Source organism: Benincasa hispida, chromosome 9 (genome assembly GCF_009727055.1).
Source record: "Benincasa hispida cultivar B227 chromosome 9, ASM972705v1, whole genome shotgun sequence".
In the NCBI taxonomy this organism is placed as follows: Eukaryota; Viridiplantae; Streptophyta; class Magnoliopsida; order Cucurbitales; family Cucurbitaceae; genus Benincasa; species Benincasa hispida.
The window spans coordinates 5,105,581-5,129,241 of NC_052357.1; the positions used below are offsets into that span (position 1 = coordinate 5,105,581).

Consider the following 23,661-nt stretch of genomic DNA (forward strand, 5'->3'; position numbering starts at 1 on the left):
AAAACAATTTTTTTTTTAATGTTTTTAGTGTATCCAGATTTTGAATTAAAAATTTTAAAATGTAGAATTATATTGAAAATGATAAAAACAATAATAATGATATCATTTTATGTTATAAACTCAATTATTTTTGTCAAATTTAAAATATATAATATATTGTATAAGATTATTTTCAAATATAGGAAAATGAACTAAAATATTTATAAATAATACTAAAATATCACAGTCTATTGGTGTCTATTGCGGTCTATCATAGATAAACTGTGATATTTTGCTATTAATTATAAATATTTTAAACAATTTTGTCATTTAAAATAATTTCTCTAGTGTATATATTATATGATATTACAAATAAAGATTGTATAAATTTTTTTACATATATCAAGTTAAAATATTAATTAGTAATGGTTTATATTCAACCCAGTATTTAGTGAACAACTAAATATATTTTCAATCATATTTTAAAAATTTGTTTGAATTAAATTTTAATTTATGAATGTACTATCAAACATATATCTAAAAATATAATATACAATCTTATTTTTATTGAATAATATTTTCAAATTTATGTTTTCAGATTCACCCAAGTCAGGCACAATTCCAAACATGCCCGACCTAACCAATTAGTACAACCAACTTGAAAAAGCGTGGGAAAGTCGATGTCTAGTAGTCTCCGTTGAACAAGAGGAAGTTTCTTCGAAATTTCGCATCTGTGGAACGATAACACTCGGGGACAGTCACAGATCAGTTTCGTGCTCATCCAGCTCGGAGCTCCAATGGATCTCCATTTTCATGGCGATTTTCTGCTTTGCATCTTTTTCTAGAGCTGCCTTTTGGAGATCAATGGATTGGTCATCTCTCACTTACAGATACACAGTCACCACTCCATTTTGGCTGCCATTGCCTTACGCAGATACCTGCATTCAGTTTCAAGCACCAGTCCCACCGTTTTGCTTCTCTATTGTTTCCTAAATTTGGTATGTGATTGCTCCTTTTTTTTCTACTACTCATTCCCCCAATTTCATCGCTCTTTTCCAGAAATAGCATAACCGTCGACCAGAATTAACATCGACAATTTTTTTTTTATCGCATTTCTTTATTCTTCTATGTGTTTTCGATTTCTGAATTTCTTGAGTTTGAGTGATTTTTCTTTTCGTTTGCGGGCGAGTTGGCTCGGCAGGTGTAAGCAATCGGTCGATTGTGTGTAGGTGCTGTGCCATCTCTCTTGTGACATACTTCAATCTGAGCCGAGCCGAACATGACGTCTCGTGGTTCCTCCGCTTCTGCCAATGGCCTATTACCGCTTACCGTTTCCACGTCCGGCCGCCACCACGATGTTGAGTCTGGGCTCTCATCCAGCAAAAGCATCGACGAGGAGGAAGAAGAGGCTGTATTGGATCCCTTCGACATCGACAATACCAAAAATGTGCCTCTTGAGATACTCAAGCGTTGGAGGGTAATTATCTTTCACATTCTCTTTCAATTTATATTTACCATTTACTATGCAGAATGGAAAAAGGGGGTTTAATGTTCATTTACTTCTGTTTTGCTGTGAGTTTAGATGATTGGAATGAAAATAAAAGATTAGACAAGTGGATTTACTGTTGATTTCAATAAAATTAATGAGAATTAGAAAACTAAACTATAAAACTATATTTTTTATATTAAGACGATGAAAAATTGTTATTGTGATTATTATTTTCTGTTAATAAAATCAATTATAAATTACTTGCTCAAGAGTAGAATCAAATTGATATATAAAAATATGCCAATATATCCTTTGTCCAAAGAAAAAAAAAAGAAAAGAAAAGAAAAGAAAAAGAAAAAGAAGCTAATATATCCGCCCTCTTCATCTCAGGACAAAATGGGCTAGGCCGACCAAGTGGTTGACCTATTCCAAGTTCCAACATTGCCTTTTATATTATTTTTTCAAAAATATAACACGAACGATGCATTTTTAGGATTATTAATAAATAATATATGTATAATTTATTTAAATTTGTCAATAAGAACATAATAACTTCATATTTTTTCTTTACTGAAAGTGAACTATTAGAAGATGGAAGAACTGCATGACTGACCAATTGGCTGGGTGAGCTTAGTCTTAGGCTTGATTTCTGGATTTGGCCCATATATATGACTCAGCAAATTTTCCCCTTCTTTCCACTTGGCACACAATTTAAACTAGGTAGAGATTCAAGGTACAAGCTTAGGAGACATTTGGGTGCAAGAAGTAGAGTTGTTAAATCACGAGAGTTGTGAAATTGTGGGGCCCACAATGTTTTGGATAAGGAGTGAAGGTGTTAAGTCTGGAGAATTGTAGAAATCGTTGGTCAACAATGTAAGGAGTTAACAAGACATTAAATTGATGTTTTTTATTCGTGGGACTATGAACCCTTTGGACCAAACAAGGAACTTCCCTATCCCAACTCCAACTCCTTGGGCCAAACATCCACGAGCTTTTAGTTGTTTGACTATTGGTGCTAAACCTTTAAACCCTTCGTCTTGTGGTCTTGACTCAATTATTTTGTGACATAACTCCCCCACAACAGATACCACATCTTATCCATAGGCATACAATATTCAAACATTTCAACTCCAAATATAGAATCTTTATTCTCAATCGTCTTGCTTTCAAGATTTTAACTTTTATATTTTTCTTAGACCCTTCATCTTGTGGTCTTGACTCAATTATTTACATAACTCCCCCACAACAGATACCACATCTTATCTATAGGCATACAATATTCAAACATTTCAACTCCAAATATAGAATCTTTATTCTCAATCGTCTTACTTTCAAGATTTTAACTTTTATATTTTTCTTAGAGTCTGGTCAGGTCTCAAGAACTTTTAATCCAATCTCGGGAAAGGCCCAATTTAATAAGTCAATATTTGGGCCTTGGCTAGTCCAACCCAACTCAAAAAGTCAAATCTCATTGCCCAACCCATATACCTTGTTAGAATTGACAAAACTTTGTACTGAACGTGGATTGATCCATTAGATCTTTGGATCATGATTATCTTATCGGACATTTACTTCCCACCTTCTCTTTAAGAAGAAAATATGTTTTTTGAAATTTTAACTTTTAGATAAAAATTATCTCCTTTTGTTTCTCGTTTCTCGTTTCTCCTTTTTTTATTTTTTTTTGTTTTTTGTTTTTATTTTTGTTTTTGTTCAATTTCTCTATTCTCTTCAAGGATATTGTATTTTTTAGCATTAGTCTCTTCATTTTTTTTAACGAAAAAGTTATGTTTCTTTTCCTTCCTTCAATCTTTCTTTCTTTTTTTCTTTTTCTTTTTCTTTCTCTCTCTTTTTTTTTTTTTTAAATATTATCAGCACTAATTATAAAACAAACTTTTCAATTAATTATTATTATTATTATTTTTCATAAAAAAGACTTTTATTCGAACTTTCGATTAAATTTGAATATAAATTAGCATTTCATTAATCTATTATCTAATAGTTATAATGTTTTTATCAATTAAATTTATAAATTAAATCATTTATATTCTTACTATTTTTTCTTCACGTACAAATACAATTTTAAATTAATTATTTTGAGAAAGAAATTAATTTTTCTTTTGAAAGCTGATCAAGTATGAAATAAATCACGACTTGAGCCTTTAGAAACCTGTAAAGGGTGATCATATATTTAACTCAATGGGACATTGAAGTTTGATGGCATTCCATTTTATTTCCTTTTTTGTCTTTTGATTGCCCTTGGGTGTAGGCAACCTTTTAGAGAGTTCAAGCTTTGGGAAGAGATGAGAGTGGGGGTTTTCATTGAGCAATTGGTAAACAATTTAAACTTTGTGTGAATAAGGGGCTCAGGGTTGGAGACCCTGCAAGCAAGAACCTTGCATTTTGTCTATAGATATTTTAGAGATCACAGAATTATGTTCTAGCGCCATTTATAAAGGATATAGACGTTGAATAAGTTTCTTGTTGCAAAATACTACAAAATGAGAGGATTGGGCCTTTTTTCCACGAGATGCGCAGAAATGAACCTGGAAACTTCAGTCATCATTCAAAAGAATACAAAATGTGATGCATATTTGCAAATAACCCCTCTGTGGGAAAATCCTTCTTTCCTATTGGATGCTTAGTGATAAAATATTTCAGGGGCGGGGAGAATTTTATGTTTCTTTCTTAGTTGATCTTTATCTTTTGTATCTTCAGTGACTTTTTCTTTTCCCATTTTGTTCCATTTTGTTTTGTCTACTTTGTTCGTATTTTGAGCATTAGTCTCTTATCATGAAAATTTCGAAATCCTTTTAAATATAAATACACACTTTTTTTTATGTTTATGAAAGACCTTTCAGCTTTTTTGTACATGGAGATGGAGTATGAACCAATTACTTTTTTTCCTTTTTTCTTTTCCGCTTGGGGGTGCAGCAAGCTGCATTGGTGCTTAATGCATCTCGGAGATTTCGATATACTTTGGACTTAAAAAAGGAGGAAGAGAAAGAACAAAGAAGACGGATGATTAGAGCCCATGCACAAGTCATAAGGGTAATAGTTTGACTCTTCACCAACAATTTCTATCACATGGTCGGTCTTTTATATCCTTACCACTTTTTTCTTCTTTCTTCAGGCAGCACTGCTTTTCAAATTGGCAGGGGAGCAACAAATTGGTATCGTGTCTCTTAAAAGTTTCCATATTTTTCACAAAACTTTCAATATTGTTTTTGTTTTTTTTTTAAAATTTTTTATTCCCGTGTCTTGTATGTTACAACAAATTAACTCTGTCATCCTTTTTCACAACTTATTCCTTGTCTAGTTCCCTAAAAGTTTTGTATTATCATACATGCTATCTGAAGACTTTAGATAAATCATTTCGAAATTAGTTTTGATTCTGAAACCAAGGTTGGTGCTTATGCGTGGTCTTTTAACCATTGGTTGACACAAATGTCTGACTAACTGCCTGCAATGCAACGGCTGTATTCAGAAACTGGGAACTGAAAACATATTGCTTTTATTTTATTCAATTCCTATTCTTCTAATTTCATTGTCACCACTGGTAGGTTCATCAGTATCATCTCCAGAGTCAAGTGGTGACTATTCCATTAGCTTAGAACAGCTTGCTTCATTGTCTCGTGATCAAAATTTGTCTTCTCTTCAACAGTATGGAGGAGTAAGTCAGTTATGGTTTGTTTCTTTGTGTATATTTATCCTTCTTCATCCTCGGCTTAAATGAAAACATTTTATCTTGCTTTGTCAGGTTAAAGGCTTATCAAATTTATTGAAAACAAGTACCGAGAAAGGAATATCGGGAGATGAAACTGATTTACTTATTAGAAGAAATGCATTTGGATCAAATACATATCCACGTAAAAAAGGACGGAGTTTCTTGGTACCAGAAATTTTTGCGACTTATTTTTTAAACTAGTTCTCCATTTATTTCCTTTTGTCTTGTGTTAGTAAATGGCCATTCCTCACTGTTGTATGTCAGAGATTTCTTTGGGAAGCTTGGCAAGATTTAACCCTAATCATCTTGATTATAGCTGCAGTGGCATCTTTGGCTTTGGGGATTAAAACAGAGGTTTGCTTGGTTTATTAAACATCTCCTTTTTGTTCAATCATTTTTAAAGAAATATATTTATGTCACACGTTGTGACTAATATTTGTGCCAGAGAGTTATAAGACCAGCAGGTTTATGTACACTGATGCTTTGAGTTTTATTAATTTTGGTAAAGAGCAACATGGTGAGAATATACACAGTGAAATTGACTAAGAGTAGATCCGATTATGTTAGGATGAATTGCTGACAAGTTCTTAAATTCAAAACATACTTCTACTGTTTACCAGATAGCATAATGCAACTCAAGTCTAGTGTGAAGCTAAAGCCCATGCATTTGATGTTACTGGCAATCTGGCATGCAGCTCTTTTTAGTATATTCACGTTGCAGCCTCTTTTGGCCTGTAGTAAGTTTAGTGCATTCTGACTTCGGTAATCATCGCAGGGTTTAGAGGAAGGATGGTATGATGGAGGAAGTATTGCCTTTGCTGTGTTTCTTGTCATAATAGTCACAGGTACTCTATCTGTTTCCATTCAAAGTGCAAGTAAGCTTGTTCTTTTGCTAAAGAAGTGGGAAGAATTAATGGGAAGAGTTTTTAGGGTCTGACTGGTGACAGAATGGAAAATCATGCGATGCATTTTAAAATAATTTCAAATGGATTCCTTACATTCTTGTTTGTTCCAGCAGGTTCATTTAGGTCATGTACGCATTTGTATTCTACATATGTTCTAACGCAGTACATATTGATTTAAACTTGAGTTTTTATGATGCTTTTGTCTTATTTATAAATGCCTCCTTTAGAGGAGTGCACCTTTCTGTTCTTCGATGTCTTCTTATTTTTGAAATGTCCATTTTATTGAACAGCGGTTAGTGATTATCGACAGTCTCTTCAGTTTCAGAACTTAAATGAGGAAAAACAGAACATACAAGTAGAGGTACACATGCTGGCAACTTGATGCCACGATGAAATTTTTGTTTTATGTTAACCTGCTAACAAAGCAAACTTTGATGCAGATCTTGAGGGATGGTAGGACTTTAAAGGTCTCAATATTTGACCTTGTTGTTGGGGATGTTGTAACTCTTAAAATTGGAGATCAGGTGGCTGTCCTTTGTGGTCAATTTGTTTGTTGGTTACATTCAAGTTCAACCATATTTTTCTCATGTCCAGACTCATTTGCATCAATTAGATCCCTGCTGATGGAATATTGATCACTGGTCATTCACTTGCCATAGATGAATCTAGCATGACTGGCGAAAGCAAGATTGTAAGTTTAATTGTATCTCCCTCTCAACTGCATGACGTCATTTTAATTTTTTTTTGTAATTATTTATTTATTTTTCTCCATGACTAAGCTGATGTGTTTCTCAGGTTCGCAAGGATCAGAAGGCACCCTTTTTGATGTCTGGTTGTAAGGTTGCAGATGGAGTTGGTACCATGATGGTAATTTTTGTGCTTTGACTACTTGTAACCGTTGGCTGTTCTTGATTTGTCTGGTGTAGTTCTTGAACTATAAATACGAGCATGCATCTACAAACAAGATTTTGTGCTCTTGCCGGCCAGTGTTTTATCATAGAGTTTTTTTTATTCATTTGGCTAGAACTTTGCAGGCTGGAAGCCGGACTTTAATTATGTTCCCTAACTTAATTTTCTGGTTTTGGTAGTAGGAAGCATGGCTGGTTAAATATTGGTTTTGTCCTAGGTTTTGATTTGATTCATTAGCTCTCTTTGAGAACTTGGCTTATGTCAGATCATTGTACTTTTGTTTTTAGCGCTAATTTCTTCATTTTAGTGCTTTAGTATAAATGATGTATATGGATATGCTTGTATGCTTTTGTCGTAAAATATGCAAAAATTACCAGTATGGAGCTTCACTATTTTCACCTTCAGGTAACTGCTGTTGGAATCAATACTGAATGGGGATTGTTGATGGCAAGTATCTCAGAGGATACTGGGGAAGAAACTCCCTTGCAGGTAATCTTGACATTTATTGCTTAAAAGCCCTTGGAATTTGCTGTTGGTGTGTTTGGTTAGGGCTTACAATTTATCTTTGGATGACATATAATAGGTCCGGTTGAATGGAGTTGCAACTTTCATAGGCATAGTTGGGCTTGCGGTTGCAGTTTCTGTGCTAGCCGTTCTTTTGGGCAGGTGATATTGTATTTCACAATTATTATTTTATCAATTGAGTTTTCATGGTTCTGTCCTTAACAATATAACTTGGTAATTTAGATACTTTACGGGAAATACACACGATGCAAATGGGAACCCTGAATTTCAACGTGGGCATACGAGTCTAGGTGATGCTGTAGATGGAGTTATTAAAATTGTTACTGTTGCTGTAAGTTTAGCCTCTCGCTGCCGTTTCTCTCTGTGTATTGTCTTTTACTAATTTCCGGTTAATCATCAGGTTACCATTGTGGTGGTTGCAGTACCCGAAGGACTTCCTTTGGCTGTCACCCTAACGTAAGTAAAGTAATTATGCAGTATTTGTTTTACTACAGTTTTTGTTGGATTCGATCCTATTTCTCTAAGGCAATTCTGATAATTTTAATCTTTTATATTTCCAGATTAGCATACTCCATGAGGAAAATGATGGCTGATAAAGCATTGGTTTGTATTATTATTGATTTCGATCTCATAAACTTGTGCTTCAGAAGACTCTTTTGAAGTTACGACCTTACTTGAATAGGAATTATTCTATAGAATATTCTATTGTATCCTTGTCTTCTGAGCAGACTCTGAAGTTTCTTCATCTTTCTCAAGCCCAACTAACAGAAGTTGATTTGCAGGTTCGTAGGCTGTCTGCTTGTGAAACTATGGGCTCTGCAACAACAATATGCAGTGACAAGACTGGAACGTTGACTTTAAATCAGGTACGTTTGAGGCTCCACAATTAGATTTGGGTGTAAGTTTAGCAGTGCGAGAACCATTTGCTGGTAATTAATCTACCATGATAATGAACATTTTCTCGTTTCAGTAAACCTACATCATGTCATGTATTTATTTCATCTTTGTTAGTCAGGTTCTTTTGGATTATTTTTTTAATATAATATCTGATTTGAAAATTTTATTTTTCATTAGTCACTTTTGGACAATTGACTAGATCTTTGCTTCTTCATTTTCTATTTTCTTGTCTCCTGATGGTTTGGAAGAAGAAATGGTTTTGATATCAAATTTATGTTTGTCTCTCTCTCTCTCTCTCTCTCTCTTTTCTTTATATATATATATATATATATATATATATATATATTGACTATGAACTTGTGCGGTGGTTGTTTCCTTTTCTGATTTCAGTTATCTATTCTTAGTCTAAACAAAACATTAGTTCTGATTAAAAATTTATTTTGGAAAATAAAATGTTCAAACTTATTGGCAAATTTCTAGATCTAGAATGATATTTTAAATTACATGTTATTGATTAATGAACTTTTTTGGTAGAACTGGGACAGAGAAAAAGAGGTCTGTAAATTTATTGACAAATCTGAAAATGTGTGGAAATGGAGAACATTATTGAACCCACTTGTTTCTCATTGTTTAAAAAGATTATGATTAAAAAATGAGAATTTTATTGAATGAGAGCTCAGAAACTTGTATGATTTTCGTTTAATTAGTTAGTTTGTGGACTCTAGGTCAATGTTCTACTTTTACCGTTAAATGGTGATTATTTATTTATTTATTTTTAATTTTTTTTCGCTGAAAAATTGAAATCTTAGATGACTGTGGTCGAGGCATGTGTTGGAAAGAAAATGATTAATCCCCCAGATGATCCACTGCAATTGCATTCGATGGTACTCATTCTGCTACATGAGGGCATTGCTCAGAACAGCACGGGCAATGTTTTTGTGGCTAAGGTGAACTTTCATACAGAAAAGGCGACATTTTTCTTTATAATTTTGGCTTGTCCTGGGAAGACCACTTGACTGCTTCTCCAAGGATGTTATGGAAGTTATACGCTTGAGGCAATGTTTTGTTTCTTGTTTTTCGTTTAGGGTTTTGAGTAAACAAAAAATTATAAATTTTCTTTTGAGTTGAGCAGGGAACGCATGTCCTACTATTTTATTTTCCATTTTTCTTTTGTCATTGGGGGGAGCTCTATCATTTGTTTGTACATTTTGTGATTGATTGAGTTGATCAACTAAAGTTTTCTTTGACTGAATTTATATTGACAGGATGGTGAAGGTATAGAGGTCTCTGGATCTCCTACAGAAAAGGCTATTTTATCTTGGGCTGTAAAGGTGTGTATATATCTGTATGTGTATTTTCAATTTTTTTATTTTTTGCCTCTATTTTGTGTATCGATTAAAACTTTATTCACTTTCTAAACCCGTCATGCAGCTAGGAATGAAGTTTGATGTTGTCAAATCAGAGTCCAAAGTTCTCCATGTTGTCCCTTTCAATTCAGAAAAGAAGCGAGGTGGTGTTGCAATAAAGCGGGTAATTATTATGTTCTTGAATTTGGAGCACCATGTTCTTCCGCACCGCTTTATGATGTTGGGGTTGAGCCACAAGTTTGTGCGTTGGACTATTTAGAGAGCGCCGGAATACTGTTTTTAAGCAAGCTGTTGATTGTGTTCACGTTTTAAACAGTTCCTTTATTGCTTGATACATGTGTCGATGAAACTTAGCCATGTGGTTTATTGGCAGGCCAACTCAGAAGTTTGCATACATTGGAAAGGAGCGGCAGAGATGGTGTTATCTTCATGTACGAAGTATGTGGACTTGAATGGTGAAGTGCACTCAATTGAGGACAATGAGGTCAGTGGTAGCGATTTGTTATTTAGAGAACAGTTAAGGTTGAGATTTTTACCCAGGATTGTAGGATTCAAGGGAATTGTTTATTCAGGAAATTAATTCTGGGTTCATCTGGCAATATAGTTAACAATAGGAAACTGAGTAGATTGAGAAACCATATAATGACTTTAAATCATGGTAGCCCTCTGGTCATTTGGAGAGTTTAAGGATGCTTATATACGACCTTGGGGGAATGTCTGATTCTAAATTTTCATTGGCTTCTATCTTGTCGAACACCATGGCCTCATTGGTCGTAGTTATTTGGAGGACCAAGATATAGTTTAGTCATTTACTATTTGTAACACTCTTAGATTTGAGAGAGAATCAGAATACTCTATTCATTCACCAAAGATAAATACATACAAGTGTACAAAGCATAGAAAAGGAAAATATAATAAGGTATTTACAATAATGGAAAACCCTAATAGTAGAACTATAACACTCCCCCTACAAAATGGCAATCTGTTAATCATGCTCAACTTGTTACATAGATAATCTATGTGTTCCATTCAATGCCTTCGTGAAGATATCTCCTAATTGTTCTCCAGTCTTCACATATTCTGTAGATACCAACCCTTGTTGAATTTTCTCACGTACAAAATGGCAATCAATTTCAATATGTTTAGTCCTTTCATGAAATACTGGATTAGACACAATATGAAGTGCTGCTTGATTATCACACCACAACTTTGTCGATGTGGTGATTTCAAATCCCAACTCAACAAGAAGTTGATATATCCAAATCAATTCACACACAGACTATGCCATTGCTCTATATTATGATTCCGCACTTGAACGTGACACCACATTTTGCTTCTTACTCTTCCAAGCAATCAAATTACGGCCAACAAAAACACAATACCCTAAAGTTGATCTTCTGTCTTCTTTAGATCCTGCCCAATCGGCGTTTGAGAAACATTCAATATTAGTATGACCATAGTCCTTGTATAATAAACCACGCCTGGGAGCAGCCTTCAGATAACACAGAATCCGTTCCAATGTAGCCCAATGATCAATTGTAGGGCATGACATGTACCGACTCACAATACTCACTGAATAGGCTATGTCGGGTTGAGTCATTGTAAGGTAATTAAGTTTTCCTACTAACCTCGTATATCTTTTAGGATCTTTTAGTAATTCTCCATCTTTTGTGAGTTGTAAGTTGGGCATCATTGGGGTACTACATGGCTTAGCTCCTAGCTTCCTTGTTTCAATCAACAGTCAAGTACATATTTTCTCTGTGATAATAGTATTCCTTTCTTGCTTCTTATTACCTCAATTCCTAAGAAGTATTTCAACATGCCCAAATCTTTTATATGGAATTGACTATGAAGAAAGGTCTTTAGAACTGGATTCCTAAAGCATCATCACGAGTAATCACAATATCATCCACATATACGACTAACAAGATGACACCACCCTTAGATCTCTTAAAAAAGACCGAATGATCTGACGTGCTCTTCCGCATTCCAAAGCTTTCAATCGCCTCACTAAATTCACCAAACCACTCCCGTGGACTCTGCTTTAATCCATACAAAGATTTACGAAGGCGACACGCCGTTCCATTCTTCTTCTGAGCAACAAACCCTGGTGGTTGCTCCATATACACCTCTTCTTAAAGATCACCATGAAGAAATGCATTTTTAATATCAAGTTTGATGTAAAGGCCAATGATTGATTGAAGCTAATGAAATAAACAACCTCACAAATGCCATCTTTGCCATAGGAGAAAAAGTATCAGCATAGTCAACACCATAAGTTTGTGCATAGCCTTTCGCTACAAGGTGCGCTTTTAATCGAGCAATAGAACCATCAGGATTAACTTTAACCGCAAACACCCATTTGCAACCAATAGCCTTCTTTCCTGTAGGGAGAGAAACTAAATCCCAAGTACAATTATCATCTAAGGAAGTCATCTTCTCTACCATTGCTGCACACCAACCAAGATAAGACAAAGCTTCATGAACAGTTTTAGGGATGGATACAGACTCTAAGGATGCAGTGAATGAACATGTGGAAGACGAAAGATGGTTATATGAAACAAAAGAGGAAATAGGATGAGCACATGTACGTTTATCTTTACGAAGAGCAATAGGAAGATCATCACTCGTTTCTAGATCCAATGACGAAGAAGACTCTAGTATGGGGCATGGAACCAAAGAAGACGAAGAAGTCTTTGGTACAGGACATGGAATTGAAGGAGGTTGTCGTCGAGTATAGACCTTAATGATGGGTGGAAGAGTAGAGGTAGCCACAAGTAGAGATGAATCAGGAAGAGAATTGGAAGGAGAAATAACTGTGTAGACAAGGAAATCATCCTCTAATTCCTTATGCTCCCCCTAACTCTTATTCGAAGAGAAAGACGACGATGGAAAAAATGAGGAATGTTAAAAAAATGTGACATCAGGAGAGATGAAATAACATCGATACCCCTTTTGAACACGGGAATAACCAAGGAAAATACATTTTAAGGACTTTGGATTCAGTTTGGTATGTTGAGGTCGAACATCCCGAACAAAGCAGGTACAACCAAATATTTTGGTGGAATGGGAAACAAATATTGCTTGGGGCATAAAGTACGAAAAGGTATCACACTCTTAAGAATGGAAGAGGGCATGCGATTTATTAAGAAACAAGTTGTGGAATCAACATTAGCCTAAAAGAATTTTGGAACATGCATATGAAACATCAAAGCTCTGGCTGTCTCAAAGAGATGATGATTCTTTCGTTCTGCAACCTCATTTTGAGATGGAGTATCAACACAAGAAGATTGATGAAGAATGCCATGGGCATCTAAATAAGACTTGAGTGCATGAGAGAAATATTTCCTTAGCATTATCGCTTCGTAGGATTTTAAGGGCACCATTAAATTGGGTTCAAATTTCAACACGGAAGTTACGAAAATGAAATAGTAACTCAGAACGATTTTTCATTAAATATAACCACATAACACAAGAATAGTCATCGACGAATGTAACAAAATACCTAAACCCTCCTTTGGACTCAATAGAAAATGGACCCTAAACATCAGAATGGACTAATTCAAATGGAGCACTAGCTCATTTATTGACTCGAGGATACAAACTCAAACGATGAAATTTAGCAAACTGACATGACTCATAATCTAAAGAAGACAAATGTGGAAGTTGTGGACGAAGACTCTTCAACACAGAGATAGACGGATGACCCAAACGACAATTCTCTTCAAAGGGAGACGACACACTAGAGCATGTGATGGTTATAGGTGTTTATGGTCCAAAGATGTAAAGACCTCAAAATTGACGCCCTTTACCAATAGTCTGTTTCGTCTTAAGATTCTGAAATAAGCAATAACCAGGAAAAAACAAGAGACAACAATGAAGAGCATGAGTGAGTTTACTGATCGAAATCAAATTAAACGAGAAATGTGGTAAATTTAAAATTGATGACAAAGAAATTGATTCAATAAGATGGACGGTTCCTGATCCTAAAACAGGAGTGGGGGTTCCATAAGCTATAGTGACATTAGGTGAAGAGGTAGATGTACAAAGGTTAGAGAATAAACTGGGGTTACTTGCCATATGGTCTGTAGCGCCAGAGTCAATGACCCATTTTGATGTGGAAGAAAGAAGACATTTAGAAATGTTACCTGTCTCTGCGATGGCCATAATGGGAGTAGAAGATGATGCCCTCAATGACTCTTGATACTGTTGAAATTTAGCAAACTCCTCTGCAGAAATTGTAATTGACTTGTCAAGATTATCAGGAGTAGAAGCGACATGTACAGAGGGTGATGCCACCCTCTGACCCTTATTCATCATTCTTCTGCATTCACGTTTCGTATGACCAGGTTTATGACAGTAATAGCAAACACCTCCTCTTGGAATTGATCTTTGGTTATTGGGATGACCTTTAGAGCTATTTGATTCAACCCTCTTATTACCTCTATAATCATTTGTGCTTAGACATAACTGCTTGTGTCTTCTCTATACGAAGTATTCGAGTATAAGCTTCTTCCAACGATGAGATATTTGAGCTTGACAATACTAGATTTTTGGTCAATCTCATATTTAGGTGCAAGACCTATTAAAAAACTCATGATAAACAACTTTTCACGTTGAGCCATTAGAACTTTTGGATCCGTGCTGATTGGCATCAAGGCATTGAATTCTGCACATGTAATTTTAACCTCCATAAAGTAACTTGTAAGAGGTTTTTCTCCTTGGTCAGGTTGATATAGAGTCTTACAAACATCAAACACTCTATTAATATTCTCTTTCCTAGAATAAAGGAAATCCAAATATTCCAATAGTTCCTTGACTAATTCATAGTGATTTACTAGTTCAACGATTTCATGGTCAATAGAATTCTTGATTTGTAGAAGCATTCTTGAATCGTCCCGCCACCAAATCTTTTTATTAACATCAATCTGTGGCTCTTCTGTGATGTGATCATCCATCTCCATGCTCCTAATAAAGTGATGAACATTTTGATCTTTATGAATAGTAGTTGGATCCATTCAACTTGTGTTCAGTTACTTTTGACACCATTGAACCATCTTAGACGTGACTACTGGTTTCTTATTAGCCATTACCTCAAAAAGTAAATACCGGACAAAAGAGAATCAAACCCTAATTTATTGAAGAGATGTCTTTACAAACAATGAGTATTTAGCCCAAACAAACACACCAACAAGAAGAGGCAACAAAATCGAGGAAACCCATAGAAGACGAACCGAAACAGGTGGTGCACGTGGATTGATGGCAGAAGGGAAAAGTGGCGTGCGAGCCTCCCACGCTGGTCAGATGGAATCCGGACTTCGGGGTTTTGTAGATCAACGGCTAGGCTCCTCGATAGATTGGGCGGTGTGGAAAAACTACTCCCCTCATCACCCCCCCCCCCCCGGTGGCGGCGTATGAACCAAAGACGGCGGCTATGAGCAAAAGTGTAAACTCACCCCTCCACAAAACTCTAGATGTAACACAAACGAATTCTAAATTCTCAAATACCTAAGGTTTATAAAACCCTAAGTTTATTTAGAGGGCTCTGATACCATGGAAAACTCTTAGATTTGAGAGAGAATCAGAATACTCTATTCATTCACCAAAGATAAGAATATATACAAGTATACAAAGCATAGAAAAGGAAAATATAACAAGATATTTACGATAATGGAAAACCTTAACAATAGAACTATAACACTATTTATCACTTATCGGTGCAACAATATTCTAGAATTGAATTTTGATTGATTTTAAACCCATAACACGTTCTTTCAATCCAAGTTCCTCGATTTTTTTTTTCTCTTAATCTTATTATTACTTATAATTAATTTGAGAAATGGTACACACAAGGTGAATTTGATCGAATATTATTCTTGTTCAAGTACATTTCTTACTTTTAATTTTTACTTCTCGTTCTCAGATGTTCAGACTGAACTCTATTTATTTACATCCTTTCCAGGATTATTTTAAGGCAGCTATTAGTGACATGGCTGCAAGAAGTTTGCGTTGTGTTGCCATTGCATATAGATCATATGAATTGGAGAAGATTCCAATAGATGAACAGCGTTTGGATCAATGGGATTTGCCTGCTGATGACCTTATTTTACTTGCAATTGTTGGTATAAAGGTAATGATCAAGTGCAGAACTCCCTGTCATACACTAAATTACTATTATTGTCGGTTTCATTTGCCATGAATAATGCTCGAACAGATTCTTATTTTTTAAATTTTAGAGGTTGGCCTCCTTATCTTTTGATAAATTTATTTTTCAAGATAGAGAGTTTCAAGATAAATTTATTTTTCAAGATAGAGAGTTTCAAGATAAATTTATTTTTCAAGATAGAGAGTTTTGATAAATTATCAAAGATTTCCTGATATATTTCACAATCAAATAATGTCATCCTGTCGCAGGATCCTTGTCGCGACGGTGTTAAAGAGGCTGTTAAAGTGTGCACGGATGCAGGTGTCAAGGTACCTTATTATGTGTATTTTCATTCACAGATCTTGGTTCCTTTCACAAGTGGCAATCAAATGGCTCGATGTCTATACATGCATATACATATTTTTTATTGAGCTGGACTCTTTATAGTGTCTTAACCCTGAATTTTAGATGGTGAGGACATGGTTAAACCTTCTTCATTTGGCTTTTGGAGTTCATGTTTATGTTTCCCTTGGGATGTTTTTTGACGCTGAAGAATTGATCACTCTTCTACTTCGTTTTAGTTCTTTGGTTCATAATTTAAGGAAAACATATTGTATTTTCAAATTGCTTTAGTTTTTATTTTATTGTCTAGAGCTCTGGGGCAGGGCATGTCCTTCATTATACATTCATCAATTGTCTACTAGCATGTGAATTATGTCACTATATCCATATGTGTGCTTTATGTAATACAATTGCAAATTTGTAGGTGCGCATGGTCACTGGAGACAATATACAGACTGCAAAAGCTATAGCAGTAGAGTGTGGAATACTAAACGCAACTGAAGATGCTTCCGAGCCTACAGTAATTGAAGGAAAAACATTCCGTGTCTTGTCTGAGAAGGAAAGAGAACAAGTTGCCCCAAAAATAACGGTAATTGCATATATTTTACATGAAAATACGATATGCATTAGCTATTGATGTTCAGGTCTTGCTTATATGGATAACATGGTTAAGCAAGGGTCATTTTGTCTCCTTGGCCTCTAGGCCCTTCCCCCCCACCCCACCCCGGTTAATGGAGTTTGTGTTCATCATAACTTATAAGAATTAATTATAAAAAAGGGTCAACTCCATGCATTGGTATATAATACAGGTGATGGGGAGGTCTTCACCTAATGACAAGCTCTTGCTTGTTCAAGCATTAAGAAAGGGAGGGGATGTTGTTGCTGTAACTGGAGATGGGACTAATGATGCCCCTGCACTCCATGAGGTTTGTAATCTTTGTGGTTTTTCTTATTTCACTAGTTCTGCAAACGATTCTCTATTTGTATAATGTAGAAGAGAATTTATTACAAATTTTTTTGGTCAATTTGTTTGCGTTGCTTCTTTTAGCACTAGTATCTAAATATAGAATATGTGCAAGCTGTATGAACTAGAAAGGTGCAGTAATATGATACTCTTTGTTGTTTTCTATAAGACAGGATAATACAATATAATATAAATGATGTTTATATGCTGCTCACAACTTTTACGTGCAACTACGTGTCCATAGTGGAAATTATGTCCACTGGTAGTATGAAAATAAGTCTAGAAACATTTGAGTTCTTGTTTGATTGAGTACCTGCTAGTTTTTATAATAATAATAATAATAACAACAACAACAACAATAATAATAATTATTATTATTTTAAAATCAGAGTTCATGACATATAGGACTTTTGATGGTAGAAGTCGTGACAGTTATTTCCGTATTATATACTGTTATTTTGTTATTTCAATGAAGGAGTCCCTCTTGATATGCCATCATATTGCCTGTGTCTTATAGTGTTTGTTTTGATTGATATTGCATGAGAAAGTCTGTTACTGTTTAACTGAGTTCATTTCACGTTCATAGCATTTTTTACCCTTTTAAATTCTAGGCAGATATCGGTCTTTCTATGGGCATTCAAGGTACCGAAGTTGCTAAAGAGAGTTCTGATATTGTTATCTTGGACGATAACTTTGCTTCAGTTGTAAAGGTTTGTGTTTTCTCACCTTAATTACTGCAGTTTCTTTTATGCTCTGTAGTTCTGAAGCTAATAACCTCTAAGAACTGAATGGGTAATAAAGATTTGTCATCCTTCGTTGTATTTGGTACTTAATGGAAGATCATATATGTCTCAGCTTTGCAATACCCTATACATTGTGTTTATGCATTGAAGCAGGACTGACATTCTCAATCTATGAAATCTGCTTCTGTAATCGTATATCGTTGCCGTGTAACATAATTAGATTTACGAGAAGTTGTTAGTAATTTGACATAGTATCAGAGTAGGTATGTTTGAAACTTAGTGATGTCATATTCACATGTTGGGCCTTCTATAAGTTCCCAAGCCCACACGTAAGGACAAGTATTAAAAGTATTAATATAATTAATATACTATTATTCATCAACTTAAACAGGTAGTTAGTTTGTGATTTAACATATATGCTTATCGGTAAGGTGCACAGAAGAACTTTATTTACCTTCCTTGTAGTCTACCTCGTGATATTATCTTTTCCAGTCTTTTGAAAGGCACGGCCAGGCACGCACCTAGGTGCAAGGCACAGCGGTGGCGCCTCGTCTGGGAAAGGTGAGGCGCACGACGGAAGGCATGTGCCTTCCACGAAGCGCTGAGGCGTGCCTATCAATTTTTTTTATAATAAATACATATTAAATACTCATTTAGTTAAACCCAAATAAGATTGCATTTTAATATATATATATATATATTATAATTTTTTAAACCTAATTTGGCATCATAATGATACGTATGAATGACGGCTACATGTCAACAAAACAAATTTTATTGGACGGCAGCCTTGTTGCTTCTTCTTCATGGTTCCATCTCCAAGAAGTCAGTAAGTCTTTTCTTCTTCTTCTTTCCCTTTCTCTTCTTCTTCTTTCTTCACAAAATCTTCTTCTTCTTCCTTGATCCTTCATTCACGGTTTCTTTCAGAGAAAAAAAAAAATCAGAACTTCTCTCCTCTTCTTCTCCTTCCTTCATTCACTGTCTCTTCAAAAAAAAAAAAAAAAATCAGAACCGTACTGTCTATTCTCTTCCTTCTTCCTTCATTCATTCACGGTTTGTTGAAAAAAATAAAGTCACATTTCTATCCATCTATGTTTTGGTTGGGTAAAAACATGTATATAGTATATTTATATATATATTTTTATATATAGTGCGCCTCACGAAAAAAAAACCTACACCATTTTTGTGTGTCTTGCGCCTAGGCTCCAGAGGGCCATTGTGCCTTAGTGTGCCTTGGCCATTTTAAAACATTGATCTTTTCAAAGTTGAGAACATTGAAGTTGCTAAATTTATTGCATTTATTCTGCAATATTGGCTTGCCAGTTCATGATTACACTGCTTATGCCAATTTATGCCAATGAGATATGGTCGGTGCAAATGTTTCCAAGAATGATATGGTGGTCGTATTCATTTTGTGCTCTCATTTTTTCCTTCCAGGTTTTGGTATTTACTTCAGGATACCATTGTGTATTTTATGTAGGTTGTCAGGTGGGGGCGTTCTGTGTATGCAAACATTCAAAAGTTCATCCAGTTTCAGCTCACTGTAAATGTTGCCGCTCTTGTGATCAATGTCGTTGCAGCTGTGTCTTCCGGTGATGTTCCTTTAAATACTGTGCAGGTTGCTCCTCTCCCTGTACCAATCATTTTCTTTCCTTTTGAAATGATTTGTTTCATATCACATTGCTATGGTATGTTAAAATTAAATAAGATTAAATATTCTATAATCTATCATAATGGTGGGAGTTTAGGCTAATTTTTAGAGCCAGAGGTTCCATGAACTTGATTTAATATTCCTTTTCTTTTTTCTTCTATGAAGATTATCAGATGTTGATTAATGAATGTATGTTGTCTTCCTTGTTAAGCTTCTTTGGGTTAACCTGATCATGGATACACTTGGTGCTCTAGCATTAGCCACTGAACCACCAACAGACCACCTGATGCATCGGTCACCTGTTGGGCGAAGGTAACAATCAATGCTGCATATGCTGTAGAGTACTAAATTTATCCCATCATACAAGTTAGTTGTTCGTTAACCCCATATCGAGCCTTTTCAAATTACTAGTTATGAACATGCTTCTAATTTTCTCTCTGTTCCTGTTAAGTTTGGAGTTCAATGGCTCGAGTGATATGAAACTTGGTCTCTTCTTTGCAAATATCATATGAAACTTGAATATAATTTCCCTAGTGCTGTGAATTTCCATTGCACTCTCATAAAGTTAGGTCAAGGAAAATAACGGTAAGTTAGAGAAACGAAGTACAACATCCCCCATCCATTCCATCCAAGGTTTTAACTCTTTCTGTTATTTTTCCCATCAATGTTTGAACAGAGCTTCATTAGTTTTCTTTAGTATCGATCTCAAACTCTTAATACTCTTGTTGAAATGAAGGGTGGAACTTATATGTTTATTTGAAATTCAATTTGTGGACATCAATCTTAATATGGTAGTCTAGTGCATCAAATGATGCGTCAATTGAACCATCTCAGGTTATAAAATCTTTGTTGTGTATTTATTTTATTATCAATTGATTAATGGTAATTTGTGTTGATTACAGGGAACCCCTTATAACGAATATTATGTGGAGGAATTTGATTGTACAGGTATGTGAGCAGAAGACGGGTGTTTGTTATCTTTGAAACTCATGGATCGATTTCTTTTTCCCTAATTCTCCTCGCCTTTGTTGGTGCAGGCTTTATATCAAGTCGCTGTACTTCTTGTTCTCAACTTCTACGCCACTGATATTCTTCAATTGAATAGTGATACCAAGGAGCATGCCTTTAATGTGAAGAATACAGTGATTTTCAATGCATTTGTCCTCTGCCAAGTAATTATAACTATGAAATTTATGCAAAATCTTTGTGCATCTTCCTTGTGTCTCAACTAAAGTTTTAACATGAGTTTTATCTACTTTTTTAGCTAGTTACAACTAGGGAGTATCTGATCGGGCAGTTTCAATAACCTAATCACGAGGACCATAGTGTAGAAGAAAACATATTAATTTTTTCTAAAATTCAAAATATTCATTAAAAAATTTCTTCGAATTTTCTCCTTTAATTTTTAGAACATGAAAGTGTAATTCTTGTTGTGTCATCCCGCCGTCTTTTTTTTTTCTTTTTATTTTTCCTTTGTACCATTTGAAACATGTCTGTTTTTTTCCATTGACAATGCAGATATTCAACGAATTTAATGCTCGAAAACCAGATGAAATGAACGTGTTCAGTGGAGTGACAAAAAATTATCTCTTTATGGGAATAGTTGGAACGACGTTCGTGCTTCAGGTTTGAAGCACTCATCTACGTATTGGTTTGTAATATTCCATGGATAGGCTCTCACTTTAATGCTTTTCATTTTAAAATTGGAATGCAGATTTTGATCGTCGAATTTGCTGGAAAATTTACTTCGACAGTAAAACTTGATGGGAAACAATGGGTTATATGCTTCGCTGTCGCCCTTGTGAGGTTGGCCTAACTCTTCATCCTTTTCGGATCATTCAAAATGCATTCGTGTAATTAAGAGCTTTTTCGTTTTCTTTTCTACCTTTTTAATAGCTTTTCCGAAACCATAACAAAAAAATTCAAAAATCTGGTTGGTTATAAGCAAAAGGAATTATTTTAAAACAATGTAAACAAAGTTTTAAAGAATGGGCAATTGAGAATTGAATTATAAAGAATCTGACTCACGTTTTTCATTTTTGATGGTCCGTTTACCTATTAATATATTGTTAATTACCAACAACAATATTAAATGATTGGCTAATATGTTCTTAATCACCAACAACATTAAATGATAGGTAATTGTTTTAAATGATAAAACTGTTGAAAATATTTTAAATGTCAGTCTATTAGAGTGATATTGCGTAGATCGCGATAGACATCTATCACTGATAGATAGTGAAATTTGACTATATTATAAATAGGTTCATTTTTCTTTATTTGAAAAAATGATTGACTACTATGTTGTTTATTACCCACAACATTAAATTGACTAATATGTTAATATAAAATGATTTATTAATATAATTCTAATTACCAACAACAATATTAAACGATTGATTAATATGCCATTAAATGACCAATAACAATATTGAATGATTTTTCAAGTTGTAATTAAATTATCTTGTCTCTTTCAGTTGGCCGCTGGCGGTTGTTGGCAAACTGATTCCAGTTCCGGAGACCCCATTGGCTAAATACTTCACAAAGTCAGTTCAACGATGCAGAAGGTCACGTGGTGCTTAATTTTGGGATTTTTTTTCCTTAAAATAGCATTATTTTGAAAGACAGTTCATAATTTAGTATCTCTAGGTTTTAAAATATACTTTTAATCTCTATAATCTGGATTTTTATTTTATCTGTTATAATTTAGTCATCATACTCTAATAAATATAACAGTCAAGTCCTAAAGTTAAAACTTTCTAGAAAAATCTTTGTATGAGATATATGAGCAAGAAGTCAACAAAGCATATGGATTTCTTAAATTCAAATTAAAAGTGATTTCATTATTTACTCATTCATGACTTGGATTAAGTTTTTAACGTCAAGGACTTGATTGTTACGTTTTTAAAGTATGGACTAAATTGTTGCCATAAAAAAAGAAAGGAAAAAAAAAAGAGAAAAAAAAGAGTATACATTAAAACCAAAATATTACCCGTTCCAAAGTTTTGAGGACTAAATATAAATTTTTCTCAGAGATGATGCATTTTAGAAAGCAAAATCACTTTTCTTGTGTTGATTTCATGACATTTAAAATGCAATAAAACTGAACTGTTTGGACGTTATCTCTTATGAACAGTGAAACTTCATCTTGTTCTTGAAGATATGAAATCATTTTTAACCATAATGATTATTGAAGATGTAAAATCATGTCATTTTGTTCACAATGTTTCATAATTACTTTTGAGGGCCGTGCTATTTTTAGAATTGTTCCTCTTAATAATGCTGTTTTTTGAGAAGAATCCCATAATTTTTCTCCATTACTAGCTTGCTCAAAAGTTCAGTTATAATAATGAATGTCACAGCAGATATAAAGATATGTGCTGAAGGTTACTCATCAGACTGCTTGTAAATATTACCTCTGCCAAATGTATCTTTACTAACCCAGGAGATAAAGCGTAATTGTAAATTTTACTCCATACTTTTTACAGTATATTGCTTTTTTCTTTTTTTTTTTCGTTTTTATTATTTTATGGTAATTGTAATGTTTAAGGTTGATGATGAATACTCATAGTGATGTTCTCTGAAGTTTGGAGGAAGAATTTCCAGATTGTGAACAATTTTATATATTTACCTCTTATGTATCTTTCAATGTCAATGTGGCTACTATGGTTGGATTTGGAAAGGAATTTCTGAGAAGAGGATGAATTTTGAATGATGAAGAAAGATAGTTGTTTCTCCTCTCTTGTTTTGTTTGTTCATTCTTGTTTGTCTTGGAAATATCTTTAGTTCCAGAAGAGGAATGTTATTTATTAGATTTAAATACTACTTTCATCCCTATATAGTGTAGGAATTATCAGTCTTCTCTTCGTATTCACTGTAACCGGCTGTTAAGTTGTAATTTTTACTTATGGTAAGTTGGTAACCGGTTACTTAAGGAGGGATGACCGGCTACCTAGGTTACCAATCCATCAGCTTGTATAAATAAGCTCTTGGCCTTCAAATTTATGATTTATTACCAGAT

General features: G+C 34.4%; 1 protein-coding gene across 3 annotated transcripts; it reads left to right on the forward strand.

Annotated features, from left to right (window-relative positions):
- Positions 1 to 697: 697 nt before the first annotated feature.
- Positions 698 to 23,322, forward strand: LOC120086281 (calcium-transporting ATPase 9, plasma membrane-type). Of its 3 annotated transcripts, none has more exons than XM_039042840.1 (34): positions 700 to 977; positions 1,209 to 1,456; positions 4,400 to 4,516; positions 4,599 to 4,638; positions 5,029 to 5,138; positions 5,226 to 5,357; positions 5,457 to 5,546; positions 5,968 to 6,037; positions 6,388 to 6,458; positions 6,538 to 6,621; positions 6,711 to 6,788; positions 6,893 to 6,964; positions 7,412 to 7,495; positions 7,590 to 7,672; positions 7,754 to 7,862; positions 7,932 to 7,987; positions 8,092 to 8,134; positions 8,314 to 8,397; positions 9,238 to 9,375; positions 9,694 to 9,759; positions 9,860 to 9,958; positions 10,169 to 10,279; positions 15,758 to 15,925; positions 16,210 to 16,269; positions 16,707 to 16,871; positions 17,092 to 17,208; positions 17,858 to 17,956; positions 19,470 to 19,607; positions 19,852 to 19,952; positions 20,543 to 20,588; positions 20,678 to 20,812; positions 21,159 to 21,266; positions 21,355 to 21,446; positions 22,118 to 23,322. In XM_039042840.1, the coding sequence occupies exons 2-34, from the start codon at positions 1,259 to 1,261 to the stop codon at positions 22,221 to 22,223; spliced, it is 3,270 nt and encodes a 1,089-aa protein (XP_038898768.1). In that variant the 5' UTR covers positions 700 to 977; positions 1,209 to 1,258; the 3' UTR covers positions 22,224 to 23,322. The 3 variants fall into 3 exon arrangements, 2 of the variants coding, with proteins under 2 accessions (XP_038898768.1, XP_038898767.1); XM_039042839.1 differs by having other exon boundaries at positions 701 to 977; positions 1,181 to 1,456; positions 22,118 to 23,289; XR_005484180.1 differs by lacking the exons at positions 20,678 to 20,812; positions 21,159 to 21,266; positions 21,355 to 21,446; positions 22,118 to 23,322 and having other exon boundaries at positions 698 to 977; positions 1,181 to 1,456; positions 19,427 to 19,607; positions 20,543 to 20,583.
- The last annotated feature ends 339 nt before the right edge of the window (positions 23,323 to 23,661 follow it).